Here is a 13,456-nt window from a genome sequence, read left to right as displayed (position 1 = left end):
GATTGAAAAAAAAAACCATCCAAAGAGCATCAATTTTATTCTCACACCTATTGCATAATTGCATTCTGTTGTTTATAATGGTGCAATGAATTGGCCACTCTGTTACAGTTTGCATGCCAGATTGAAGGGCCATCTCTAACCACAGGATCAGGAGCCAGAGGTAATTTCCATTGGTCTGTGTAACTGCCAATGAGTAACTTACACCATCTTTTGTCAAAAACAATCCCAGCTCCACGCAACAAAGAAAAAAAAGGGATTTAAAGGCAGAGGAAGATCAGGTTGCAGTCAGGCTATTGTGAATACACTGACCTTTTCTTGCCTTCATTCCTGTTAATATCTTCTCAGAAAGCAGTGTTTTCAGAGAAGATGCAAGCCAAGCGAGCAGTGTTTGTCTAGGATTAGTCCTGGCATTTGTGGAAGGCACTGTGAAACCTACAGTGTATAAACTATTGTTTGAATGACATCAGATCTCAAATACACTCATCCATCACACTGAACTCATGTTCAGTGTTAAGTTGGAAGGGAAACTTTGAAATCGCGAATAAGTGACTCATAGGAGAACAACGACAAGAAAGCTGTAAGTATTGAACAGGCTTGTATCCATACACTCATTCATCTTCAACCATGACACTTGAGCACAGAACTCCAATTTGTGGAAAAACAGTTACTGAACACTTCTACAATAATTACAGAGAATGGTTTCAATGCACAGTATTTGATTTTTTTGCCACGAGGGTGCCCTCACTCAGAAACAATAAAAACAAAAGAGGTAGTTTGATGGCATAGTGAAGCAGCGCGTGATCACGGAAGCTGTTGTCAGTTCCTTCCTCGCTCTCTGAAGCATCAACTGGTGTTTGAAGTTATAGCATCCGGAAGAGCATCGTTACTTTGAATAAACTCACAGGCATCTCTGGGTTTAAACATGGTTGAAAAAATCGAGTATAATGAAAGTACACAACACAACAAAATACTTTTTTCTTTCTCTGTATTAAGACATTTTAAAGCGGAAAGGTTCCGACCAGGTGCACAGAAAGTTGTCTTTTATGTTAGCCTGCAAACATATTTTTCTGTGGATTAATTTGTTCAGCAGTACAGTAGTACAATACAATAGAACATTTTGTATGTCTGTGTTGTGTGTGTCAGAATGTGTCCTGAACCGCGTCCACATTCCTTGCATGCAAAGGAGAACAACTGTGCGACGCCACAACCTGTGAAGAAAGTCATCTTCATTTCGAATTGTGACTGTGTATTTTTTTTTTACGCATGAAAAAAAAAACTGTGGTTCGATTCCAGAACCGTGACCATCTGCAGAGATAACTGTTCTACCTGTCCCCGATTCTGAGACGCCTAATCTGAAGTTTTCTTCCTTTTATGACATTTTGCCTTTATCATAGTTTTTAGAGTATATTTTGAATACAGACATTTCATACACAAGACGAAGGCTATATGACGCGGACAGACCTGCATTATGTCACTCTGTTTGTCGGTTTTATTCCTGTTTTAAATATGTGCTCATAAATCAAATTAAAGTTAGGGCTGCACAACTAACTGCAATATGATCTTTTCACATGCATAAAATGTGTGACAGAACAGCGTTATGATGAGGTGCTGTGGTGCTGCACAGACGCCCCGACCTAATCCGGGTCTACAGGCACCATCAAACATCACATCATTTTGATTTTATCAGACTGTTCAGTGAAAATGAAAAATTGTGAGGCAACAAGTGTCATTCTCATGAGTCATGAATCAAATCACAATCGCAACATCTGTTCAAATAAAAACTTGCAGCCTTATTTAAAATGTACTATTGGGTGCACCATTGTAACCAGTGTAAAATGTTAGTCTGGACGCCCTGTGTTATTCCAAGCTCAGCCAAGTTCAGGACCATCTCCTTACGTATGCCCTCTAAGTCCCTGTTCCCTGATCATCTCCAGCTCGTTCTCCTCCTCAATCGATTTTTATGTCATATCCTCTCGTTTCTCTCTATTAAAAGTCTGTAATGATTGAAATATCATGTATTTAATAACACTCCATACTGTAGCTCTGTGAGAGACAGTGGCCCATACTCAATGTTACCATCCGGTCATCTGAGATCTCTTCACACTGAGTTTTTACAGAGTGATTCGAAACACGATCCAACCTCATTCAAGGCTGCTGCTTGACATTCAGTCAGATCTGATACTGATAATGTCTTTGGGTGTGGTCTGTTACTGAGCCTGTTGGATGCAGCGTGGATAAGATAAAAACTTGTGTATGTTAAATGCTTAGTCATGACACTAAATAACATTTGTTTTAGGTAAAACAACTCACGGCACTTACAGAGGAAGGGGTGGTCCTATTGTCTGGATACACTTAGGACATGCTGGGGGTTATTGAATTACAGGTGAATCCCTGCATCCATAGAATCAGATCAGAGGAGACAGCGGGAGGATCCTCTACGAATGTACTAAAGCTGCGAATAAAGTGTATACTGACAGGTGTTCTCTCTCAACTATAAAGCCATTTCTTGAGGATTGCAACGTATTTCTTAAACAACCAGGCTTGTTGGCGACCTAAAGGCCGGCTCCAATTTCTGCCCCTCCCTCAGCGACAAACCACTCGTCTGCGATCAAACACTGCCACACAATAGCCGAGGCGTAGCACTCCCCTCTTATACGCCAATAACAACATTTATTCTATCTGAATTAATGCTCCCTGTCAGAGTTAAGGCAATGAAAGGAGTGCAAACACCCGGTCAACAGCGCAGGGTTAGGCTCAGAGATCTATAGAGAGGGACTGATTGTGAAATTCAAATGTCCTTACATGGGTTATCCTTTGTGATGCCAAACAAAAACCCTGTGGCCCACGTAAGGTCAATATTGCATTAACACAACTTGAATCTTAGACTTGGGTCTTTTTTGTTCCTTGAACTTCCCCTCGTTCAGAGCTCGGTTCCCTCTTTATTCTACACTTCAGATAACGTCGGACTCATTCAACGAATGTTTCAAATGTTTCCTCTTCACTGCAGTACTCTAAAAGTACATATAAGACATCGAGACAGAACTTTAAAATGTATAAGAGCAGATTTCAGTGTCATTATTGGATTTATCTGGATCTTTTGCAGCGCCAGGGTATCTCATAAATGTCGACAATTCATTTCCATTGTTTTGGATTGAAACTTTAGTTCTGTTTGCTCAAGGTTTTTCCGCATATAAAGCCTCATCCTATTTGTGAATGTGTAATGGTAAGACTTGGTTGATGAATGGCTGTTGGAATACACGTCACTAACCAAACACAGGCCTCGATCCGCTGTTTCTGTGCAGTTTAACACTTACATGTTTCTTTCACGACTGGAGGGAACTGGTTGCGGGTCACGGCAATGATGATGAAGATGATCAGTGGCCAGACGATTAGAGTCAGCGACCACAGCTGCGACACAAGATTACCATGAAACATGAGCGAACAGTTTATGAAGAGTTCATAATGGAGCATCCAGTGTGTGAAAGTACAGTTATTGTGTGATTTGTTCCCCTACAATCCGGAGAAGGTAGCAAGTAAACCTGACACTTCCAGAAGTAAAATAATAGATAAAATCATGAAATAGGATAAAATAACAGCTCCCACTGCTTTCTTAGCCAGGTCTTACTTTATCTCAGTGGGGTTCATTTACTTTAATAGTATTACAAAAGTATAAAAGAAACTAAAAATATACAAATATAAAAAAAATATGTATATGGATAGATAGATAGATAGATAGATAGATAGATAGATAGATAGATAGATAGATAGAAAAATTAAAAATGCTTTATAAAATACAAAATATCAATTTAAACAATTTAAATATAAAATAGAATAATATAAAACAGAGTAAAAACTCACTGGCTGTCTGATGATTCTCAGCCAATTCTTCCAGAGAAGGAGTTGCAGTTGCCTGAAGAAGGCCATTAGTAGAGGAGGCTGAGAGAGGACACATCACACATTATTATATCGTATCATGTTATATTATATTATATTATATTACATTATTATCCATTAATTTTCAACTGTCTTAATGTTGTAGACTTGACACCTTTTTGCAGTGGTTTGACTTTTCAGATATAATTATAATGTATTATTATTATTATCATTATCATTGTTGTATATATATATATATATATATATCCTTGAATCTTGAATCCTGAATCCTGCGTCTCTGAGAGAAGCTTCACCAGGTGTGCTCTTGATATTAACATATTAACCCAGCAGTGTACTCATAAATCCCTGGACCTACCTGTGTGTCCTCTTTACAGGTGAAATCGGTTGTTATCTGACTGAAGCTCGCAGGTTTCTCCGGGCGGACATGGCGCCAGGTGCCCCCATCAGCAGGACGACCTTTCCATCAGTCGGTTATTGAACTGAAACTGAACAAAATCAGCTCTCGTAAAAAGAAAACTGCAACGGAGTACTGCTAAAAAAAAATCCTCCTCGGAAAAAGTTTACTGCAAAGATGAAACGCGACAGCAGCGTTACACCTGTGTGTGTGTGTGTGTGTATGAGAGAGAGAGTGTGTGTGTAAGAGAGAGAGAGTGTGGGAAAGGGCGTGTCCAACCTGTCCAGAGCAGACGAAGAAGCAGAGGAAGCGTGATTAGCTACGGACAGTTACAGGATGCAACAGCACTTCTCCACAGGAACAGTGACCTCTGGCTTACTGTCATGAAATGAACGCGTCTTATCATAAGTGTGGTGACAATTTTGGACAAGAAACAGACAAATATATTTAGATGCAGTGGCGGACTCAGGATGTTTGAGGACCAGGGGGCACCCGCTGCATTAGAGGGGCCAGTGCAACACCGAGCATCTCATGACACACTCGGTTACTCCTGTCGGTCAGGTGTTGTTGAGGAGGTCTCCACAGAGAGAAATCACACGTATACCATGTGAGGGATCCACAGGGAACAGTCAAAACAATGTGCTGAATTCTCTGGACACTAGACATCATATGACCATGTTGAGAGTGCAAAGGGAAAATAAATCCATGTCATGCAGACAGAGAATGAGAAACCAACAAACAAAAGCGGGCCATGTGATGTGTTTGATAAAACATTCTCCGAAACATATAATCATAAAGGTGAATGTGTCACACCTGCCGTCAGTATTCAAAGAAAAACTGTTGAAAAATGTGACAGCAGAACATGTTGTTCCTCACAGAGACTGATCTGACTGACAGTATCATCTGTCAGGTGGTTTCATGTAGTACCTTTCCATTACCAGGCACAACGAAAGAAAAAAAAAAGAGAGAAGTCAAAAGAATGTCCTATATGAAGGGTTGGGCAAAACAGAGCATAGGTGAAAGGACATCTGACTGTTTTTTAAACTGGAAACATCAATAAGAATTTTCCTATCAATGTAGTCCAACGGGTTTTCCATTGTGATAACAAGTAGGAGGCACAAATCCTCTGACCTGAGTCATACATCAGGCTGAACGAGCTGCTCAAGGGTCAAGCAAAGCAAAGCTTTCCAGATTGGCTCTGAAAAACTATGATGGCTCTTTAGAAATATCAGGAATTTCAAAGGGTAACTGCCTCTAACTCTTGCTGCTATTACCTCCCATTATGAAACCTACAAAGACTATATATATATATATATATATATATATATATATATATATATATATATATATATATATATATATATATATATATATATATATATATATATATATATCTGCTACATCTGCTGTTCGGTCCAAAGAATAGAAGTTCAGTTATTATCTACTCACCCTTATGCTGATGGAAAGCCAGGTGAAGTTTTTTTTAGTCTGCAAAACATTTCTTAAGCTTCACAGCAAAACGTCATTCTCCTGAACAGCTGTAGACGGTTAAAACATCCAGGATACCCAAAGTATTAGAAATGCATGATTTACAGACTATTTTCAGCCTAAATCTGCACTTTAGCTGCTGGGCTAAAAGTTTTTAGCTCAACCGCACATCTTTTCAAATCAGTTTGGTCTCTCAGGCCTTCCAGCGACATGGATTATGCTGGTACGGAGCCACCTTGTGCCTTTTTTTTTTTCAGTTGTTCAGCTACTTATCCTGTTGGAGTATGTCAATTCAGAGATCCATAGTGTGTAAAATTGATCACGCATACTCTTCTATTTGACTGGACCTTTACTAATGACCAACTACCAACTCAATTTCATGCCAAACAATACTGCCAAATATATATTCATCAGAACATCCCATCTGGTGGCACCTGAGTAAATAAATGAACAAGCCTGACTAAGATATAACCTTTGAACAATCTTTACACAATAACATTTTAATCATCATTTCAAGGCTCGCAAACAGTACAGCAAAAAAACAAAAAAAAAAAACAACTTTGTTTTTATTTTCACACATTTGTTTTCTGCCACATTTAATCTCTGGCAAAAACTTTTATTCAACACCAAAATCACACATCCACTGTACAAACCAAGCCATGAGACAATGCTCATAGCATACAAACTTTAAAACGTGGGCATGCTCACGAGTGGAAAAAGTAGGGTGTGTTGTTAATTAACAGCTTAGCGGCTGGATAGTGTTGAAAAGACACAGTGGCTCCTTCGTGGCATTTCATATTTCTTTCATTGGTAGCAACATTAGCTAAAACACCATAATAATATATGTCAAATAAAAACACTATAGTCTGTGGTTCAAAGAGAAGGGATTGAGCATTAATAGTGTAATCCCACGTAACAAATGTTAATACTGGCACTGCATAAAAATAGGAAATAAGGGGGGAAAGTCATTCCACGCAAACAAGGAAACACACATTCTTTCAACAAATCATGAGCAATATTATAAAGGTACCCTGTAGAGCTTTTGTTCACTCATAGTGCAGTGGAGCTGGATTTTTGTGAGTGGATCCCTTTTTTGTTTGGCTCTTGTGCAAAGGCACAAGAACGCATATGCCTGTGCACTTAAGCGTGGCAACACAATATGCTTCTCCTCCCGCCAGTTTAATATTAATCTACTAATCTGCACAGGGGCGATGACACACGTGAAAGAAATGAAGAAAGGCGCAAATAAAAGGCAGTATAGCAGAAGACTTCTCGAGAACTTCAAGAGGAAGTTTTGCTAATGTTTTATGAGGAAAGACCTGCATTCAGTGCCCCCCATGTTTGAAAAAAGACATCCTAGATGCCTCTTTGGTAGGTGAGACATAATAAAGTGCCCTCCCAGTGCCCTTTCTGTGTGCTTGTGTGCCACCGTGTACAACTAGTGCCCTTTAATTTTCAAGTCCACCACTCAACATAACTTTACTTGTTCCCAAGAATACTCACAGGGTACCTTTAAAAATTAAAAATCTCCATACTGTCTTTGTGACCTCTGAATGCTACTCCACACATATGTGGTGTCATTTTTGAAAACAAAACAAACCAAGAAGAATATTCAAAGTTAAGATGCTCAACATCTTTGAATCTCTCATAATGTAAAACTGAGAATGCTTCCATTCAACACTGTTTGTGGCAGACATGATAAGACACTCTTTTTTGTTTGTGACACGTCATAAATTACGTGAAGGAATCCACGTTCGACATACAAAACATATGCAGGTTTACTTGAACGTTACAGTAACACATGTTTGGCCACCCATTCTTGTCTTTTTGAGCTCAAGGTTCAGTCACAGTGGTCACTACAGACCTAATTGCACAATTCTGAAACCATAAAAGTGAAAAAATACACCATTAAACACTTAAAATATCTTATCTATTCCATACAAATGAATGTCACTTCTACCACTGATTTTGGCACTTGTGTGTGTCTCGTGTCAGAGGTAACATCAGTAAACTATTTTCCAGTGTGTGGGCTGTTCACATTCTTTCTCAGTGTCCCCACAGAAACGATTATATGTAGTTTTGGGGTCAAAGCCCAGGATTTCCCTCTCTTCATGGATCCGGAAAGAGAAAGTGGAAACTGATGTTCCAATAAAGAATCTGAAAAAAAAGACATGACTGAATAAAAACATGGGAAAGAGGACAGTGATGCAACAAACGTGCACCCTGGAAAAATAACATGAGCGTGTGACACACAGTAGAAAAAATGTATGTGCATGAGCTGCTCTGACCAGTTTTTCAAGTTTAAATATTTTCCATGGGTAAGTTATTGAGAAAGGAAAATTCTCTTTGTTTCCAAGTTGGCAAAGGGTTGAAGCAGAGTCACGAGCAAGACTTCTTTCACAATGATCACCAGCAAGCAATAAAACTTATTCTGGCACAATTCTTTGCTCAAAATAGTGCCAATGATCAAAATCTTCACATTTTATAATATTATTAGAAATAAAAGACATCACATTATTTAGTTTGTTTGTTTTGTCCATCGCAACAAGAGTATACAGCATTAGCAGCTCTCCAAGGCAGAACTAAGGCACAATGGTGCTTTAGGGCAAATGCTAGCATCAACATGCTAACATTCTTCCATGCACAATGACAGTGCTAACATGCTGATGTTAAGTTGTTATGATGTTTATCATGATCACCATTTTAGCTGAGCATTTCAGCATGCTGACAGTTGCTTAATAGCACCAAACTGTTGAAAAATGTTGCTCGGAGATATGAGTTTAATCAGATCTGATAATGGTGACAGACTCAAGGTTAAATTCATACATGGGGCAGAATGCAGATGTTAAAACAGAAAAGGCATGAGTTTGAATGAAAGACAACACAGCTAAGCACTTGTAATTAAGAAATACATGTAAAAAACAATGCCCTATATCATTGTCTGATATCAATAACCTGTTATAGTGATGATAATAATAATAATAATAATAATAATAATAATAATAATAATAATAATAATAATAATAATAATAATAACATGGTAATGATTATTGACTATAAATGATAATTTACCTTGCATGTGCACATATCCACTGGTCAATGATGGCCACCCCTCCATCTTTGAGGAGCTCCAGGTCCTCGATGGACGGCTCAAAACGCACCATCTCTGGCAACAACTTTTTGAGCTCCTTCAATTCTACAAAAATGAGACCGATGACACAGGTTTATGAAAAAATTTATAGTGACTACAATTTTAATATCGTAATTGATTCATGAGCTGCAAAATCCCTGATACCCTTTTATACTCCATACAAACGGAACTCTGAATGGGCTGCTACGTAATTACCTTCCCCATCTGCATCTGTTGCGACAAACACGCTGTCCAATTTTTGCTTCTTCATCAAGCTGCGGATCTTTTTGACTGCCCCCTTCAGGCTGGGGACGTCCTCTCTGTGGCCCCAGATAAAGTCCTTCCTGCGCAGGTGGACCCCCAGGTATGGACCACCTTTAGCTGAGCCCAGCTTGGCCTGAAGAGTGAATTAAGAAACAACAGGCCACTGTTTAATTACAGCACAGCCTGCAACTTGAGACTGGATCATCAAAAGGCTGAAGTCAATAGTTGTTTTCAGAAACTAAGTGATCATATTGTCAATCTATACAATTTGAGAACGAATCTGTGAAAACGCGGACTCAAACAGCACAAATATACAAAGATGATTTAATGGCATATTATGGCAAATATGGCACTGAATAACTGAAAAAACATTTTTATCAACTGAGCAGTAAAGGATGTGAGCTGATGTGATTTGCTAACTTCAACCACGCAAATTAACTCCCATCAAATAATATGAGATATGTAAAATGATGGTGCTCAAAGTTCGTGTAAAATGCTGAACATACACTGCAGTGTATGCACTGTGTTTCCACAGCCTTAATTCAACCTGCATGATCATATAACCATGACGCCACCTGATACGCTGACTCACTTTCATGCGGGTCCAGTCCTCACTGTAAACCGTGTAGTCTCTGTCATCTGTGGAGTTCAGGTACTTTGCTCTGAAGTCGTCTCCAATGATTCTCAGGTGCTTGGCAAAAACCATACTGCGGCGGGTCTACATTGAACAAAGAGAATGGCAGAGACAACCGCATCACTTTGCAGACAGTAATAGGATCAAGGTGAAAAGATACAACACAAATATTAACATTGTTTTCATTTCATACCGGGATTGACTTACATCCCAGTAGTCCTTCCCAGCATAGTGATCATGGAGGAGTGTCTCTGCTCGGTCAAGCATGACTGATCTGCAAAACAGCAGGAAACAAACAAGTCCCTGTGAGTGTCACCAGATCTGAGGTGACACACTGAGTAATAATAATACTGAGGGAATGATTGCATCAGATCATATTTCAGCTTCCCACAAACAGAAGAATATGCCACTCCACTGACTTTTAAAGCATTTATGCTTAATTCTTGGGTGGTTTTAAACTACAGGTGGATACATTTGAACACATATGAACACATTTTGATGATTTGTTAACCCACCTTTTATCTCGTCCGTTAGTTAGAAATGTCTTTTATTGTACACAATGGAATTAGTGATGGTGAATAACTCCACACTGAATTGAACTTCGAACTTTGAAATATTCACATTTAAGAAGCTTGATTCTGAGAATTTTCACCCCATTTTCATTAAATAATTCCTCTAATAAAGCGATTATCAAAATATTTGGCCATTGTGAATACTATCTAATAGAATCCATGTATTGTTACCACTCTAAAATGTTTTAAACCAATATACGTACTTTGCATGAGAATTTTAACGCTATTATAAGTGGTCGGATATACTGTACTGGCAAGACATTTGATGATTACAATTAAATAACTGTTATGATTAGTATCATAAAATAATATGCAGCCCACTGTTTATGTAATCTGTCATTCAAAAGATTTACGTTGCTGCTTTACGAGTAGAATAAGGTTCAGGTATAGGTGTGTGTGCAGTATATGTGTGGTCATGTTGCTCTGTAGACTCACGTCACTGTGATGTTTTTCTGAAGAACTGGGGCCATGATGGACGCGTGGCCCTGGGCTGATACACATGTTACATTTCGAGCTCTCGTCTCCTCGAAGCCCCAAAACCAGCCCCTTGGAAACACAAACCGGATAAATCAGTTGACGATGAACTGAGGAAGCCAATCAGGAAGCCAGAGATAGCATTAAATACTGTCAACATGACCCATCACTGCCTGAAGGAGGTCTAATGAGTAATTAAACTGTAATTACAATTCATTTTCTTTGGCACTTAAGCTTAATGGAGGAATAATCGGTAAATGCATCAGTGAAAACATCAGCATCACCGCAACTAAGATATTTAGAAAAGATACATAGCCACAACATAAACTCTATACTTGAAGCTGCTTTTATTTGTGTTACACTTTGCTGTTGAGATTGCTATCATGGGTTTTATGCATCGTGTTGCTTTACCTGTAGTAACCCTGTTTGTCTTTGGAGTACATCAACTTGTCAATGCAAGGTCGCCTGTCGACTTTTTCCTCCCATTTCCCATCAGTCCATCCCTCTGCGTAGTTTTGCAGGACCAGAACCTGGTCTATGAATGGGCCTCCGTTCTCTAGACCCGAGAAAGGAAGAAAACACACCCACTAGGTGTTTCGCTTTGACACACACAGCTAAGTAGCAACCTGTTCAAACAGTTGAGTAGAACGTGGCACATTTGAATAGTGAAAAAGATCCAGGATTATCTATTTAAGTATAAACAGCTTTAAAAGTTGTCAGTAAAATGAAAAGCTCACCAGCAATGAATTCCTCATACTCAATAACAGGCACATTGGCCTGCAGGCTGGTGAGGCTGAAGAACTCCCCCCACGGGATGCGGATCTGGTGGATGCTGGGGCTTTGCCAGTGGTAGAGGCGACCCCAAGGGGGAAGGACCAACACCCAGTCATCCCCCTCCTTTCTCAAAGTCTTCACCAGGGAGGCCATGCGGATGTAGACATCTCTCCGCAGGTTGAAACCCTCCGGGGGATTCACGTCATACAAAAGGTACCTGAGGTGATGAGGGTGGACATGAGATCGGAAAAAAAGGTAGATGGAAAAAAGGCAACAGCAAGTCCATTGGTCAGTGAAAACAAAAGTGAGAGCTGGCCCCACAATGCATCAAACCAACCGCATTCGGTAATAAATCAACCAGTGATCCCATTTAAAATGTCAAGATTCATCTGTCAACAAAAGCAGTGCTGTATTTGTAATATCGCAGCGGAATTATTCTTACTCAAAGACCTACAAGCTTTGTACGAATCTATTATTTCTAGCTTATGGTTTGAATAAATGTGAGTGGTTGCTGTGATCTAGCTTTTAACTCTGCAGGCAGACCACATCCTGTGCCAACATTTTCTGAAATAATTTGTGGTTGGTGGCAACTGTTCAACTGGTAGTACTCATGCAGGAGTGTCACAACAACAACAAAGAAGTGACATGACAGGACATAGCAAGAGGAGAGTCAGACATCTCATCAGACTAGTTGTTATATGTTGTATGCTGTTGTAGCGTGGTGTTCAGTTCGTAAATGAAGTGATGATCATATTCTTTAAATCTGACAATGAAGCAATGCATGGTGGAAATTGTTCTTGAAAATGTGTTAACACTTTGGTATTACACATTTATGACACTCAAAGTTGATGTGAGGAGGCATCTGCAAGCTGCAAGCAACACCCATGCAAAGACAAAACTACCAATAACTAGCGCACATCTCCCCTTATCACCAAACCTCATATTCATCTACAAACATCGGGCATGATTATGTTACATATATGCGCATATACACCCCCTAAATAACGCTAAATCATGCTACAACTTAAACATTCTTGTCCGTAATCTCTTCATAACCATTATGTATGGTGGTTTATGGTCGTGGTTTTCCTTTTTACAGTTAGCACCGTTATAAAAGGAGCAGAAAAATGAGACTGTATGACTATAGCATACTGACAAATCAACCAACCAACTGAGCCGAAATCCACTACAGCACGGTAACGTTTGAAAAATTATATTAGGTGGTAGTCTGACAGAGAGGGTAAGTTTTTAATGCGCCCGAAATCATTAAGTTGGCATTTTTTAGAATGGAGTCAGGTAACATCTCTACCTCACTCTGCAGGGGTTTATCCACAGAGGCAGCCGAGCCCGGCAAACGGGATTAAAACACGCTTTTGAAATAGTGAGAGTGTAACCTGAACTACCTCACAAATTAAAAAAATAATAAATAAGACCTTTGCAGTGGAACGAAAGATGAATAACTATAACCGACCTCATGTTAGCATGTTAGCGTACGGCAGCTGGCTAACAGTAACTTGACATTTAAGTGAACTCACCGCAAATCTCTGGCGGCGCCGATGGACACGGTGGCTGTTTGACTCGCACTGAACACATTGTCGGCGTTTGCTGCTCCAAGCGCTGCGAAAGCGACGGAAATAAACAAACAGAGGGAAGCAAAAGAGTATATTGAAGCAATAAACACCACTGGTATATGCACTGCTCTGTGCGCCATATTTCCTCAGAGCCACGCACTTCCGGAGGAGTGAAAAGCGTCTGAGCAGTTGCCGGGCAACTAGTAGTGACACGCAGACCGACTTGATCATCCAGACTGCGAGGTATTTTTGTTTAGTAAC

At 39.6% G+C, this 13,456-nt stretch overlaps 2 protein-coding genes across 5 annotated transcripts in view; both read right to left on the bottom strand.

The window, feature by feature from the left end:
- abca12 (ATP-binding cassette, sub-family A (ABC1), member 12) overlaps positions 1–4,580 on the bottom strand; it is an 80,292-nt gene extending 75,712 nt beyond the window's left edge. The window contains exons 1-3 of one of the 4 annotated variants that reach the window (XM_037109909.1): positions 4,250–4,580; positions 3,859–3,936; positions 3,315–3,408 (exon numbers count right to left, since the gene is read on the bottom strand). In XM_037109909.1, the coding sequence (XP_036965804.1) occupies positions 3,315–3,408; positions 3,859–3,924 (160 nt within the window). In that variant the 5' untranslated portion in view covers positions 3,925–3,936; positions 4,250–4,580. Of the gene's footprint in view, positions 1–3,314; positions 3,409–3,858; positions 3,937–4,249 lie in introns of those variants that run through there. The other 3 variants (XM_037109905.1, XM_037109908.1, XM_037109907.1) reach the window with 3 other exon arrangements.
- Positions 4,581–6,223: 1,643 nt separating this feature from the next.
- On the bottom strand, positions 6,224–13,425 carry pofut2 (protein O-fucosyltransferase 2). Its single transcript, XM_037110568.1, has 9 exons — positions 13,160–13,425; positions 11,588–11,841; positions 11,262–11,406; positions 10,812–10,922; positions 10,012–10,078; positions 9,763–9,888; positions 9,123–9,303; positions 8,849–8,972; positions 6,224–7,933 (listed from the first exon to the last, which is right to left on the bottom strand). The coding sequence occupies exons 1-9, from the start codon at positions 13,333–13,335 to the stop codon at positions 7,780–7,782; spliced, it is 1,338 nt and encodes a 445-aa protein (XP_036966463.1). The 5' UTR covers positions 13,336–13,425; the 3' UTR covers positions 6,224–7,779.
- Positions 13,426–13,456: the final 31 nt, after the last annotated feature.

This window comes from Acanthopagrus latus, chromosome 9, assembly GCF_904848185.1.
Source record: "Acanthopagrus latus isolate v.2019 chromosome 9, fAcaLat1.1, whole genome shotgun sequence".
In the NCBI taxonomy this organism is placed as follows: Eukaryota; Metazoa; Chordata; class Actinopteri; order Spariformes; family Sparidae; genus Acanthopagrus; species Acanthopagrus latus.
Note: the sequence above shows the minus strand (reverse complement) of the source record. Positions and strands in the feature narration are given on the sequence as shown.

What these genes read in the sequence shown, in the direction of transcription:
- pofut2 (XM_037110568.1), bottom strand. Translation starts at nt 13,335, where the DNA reads ATGGCGCACAGAGCAGTGCATATACCAGTGGTGTTTATTGCTTCAATA. An exon ending in GGCGCCGCCAGAGATTTGCG is followed by an intron (nt 11,842 to 13,159) that starts GTGAGTTCACTT and finishes TCATCACCTCAG; the next exon opens with GTACCTTTTGTATGACGTGA. An exon ending in AACAGATGCAGATGGGGAAG is followed by an intron (nt 8,973 to 9,122) that starts GTAATTACGTAG and finishes TCATTTTTGTAG; the next exon opens with AATTGAAGGAGCTCAAAAAG.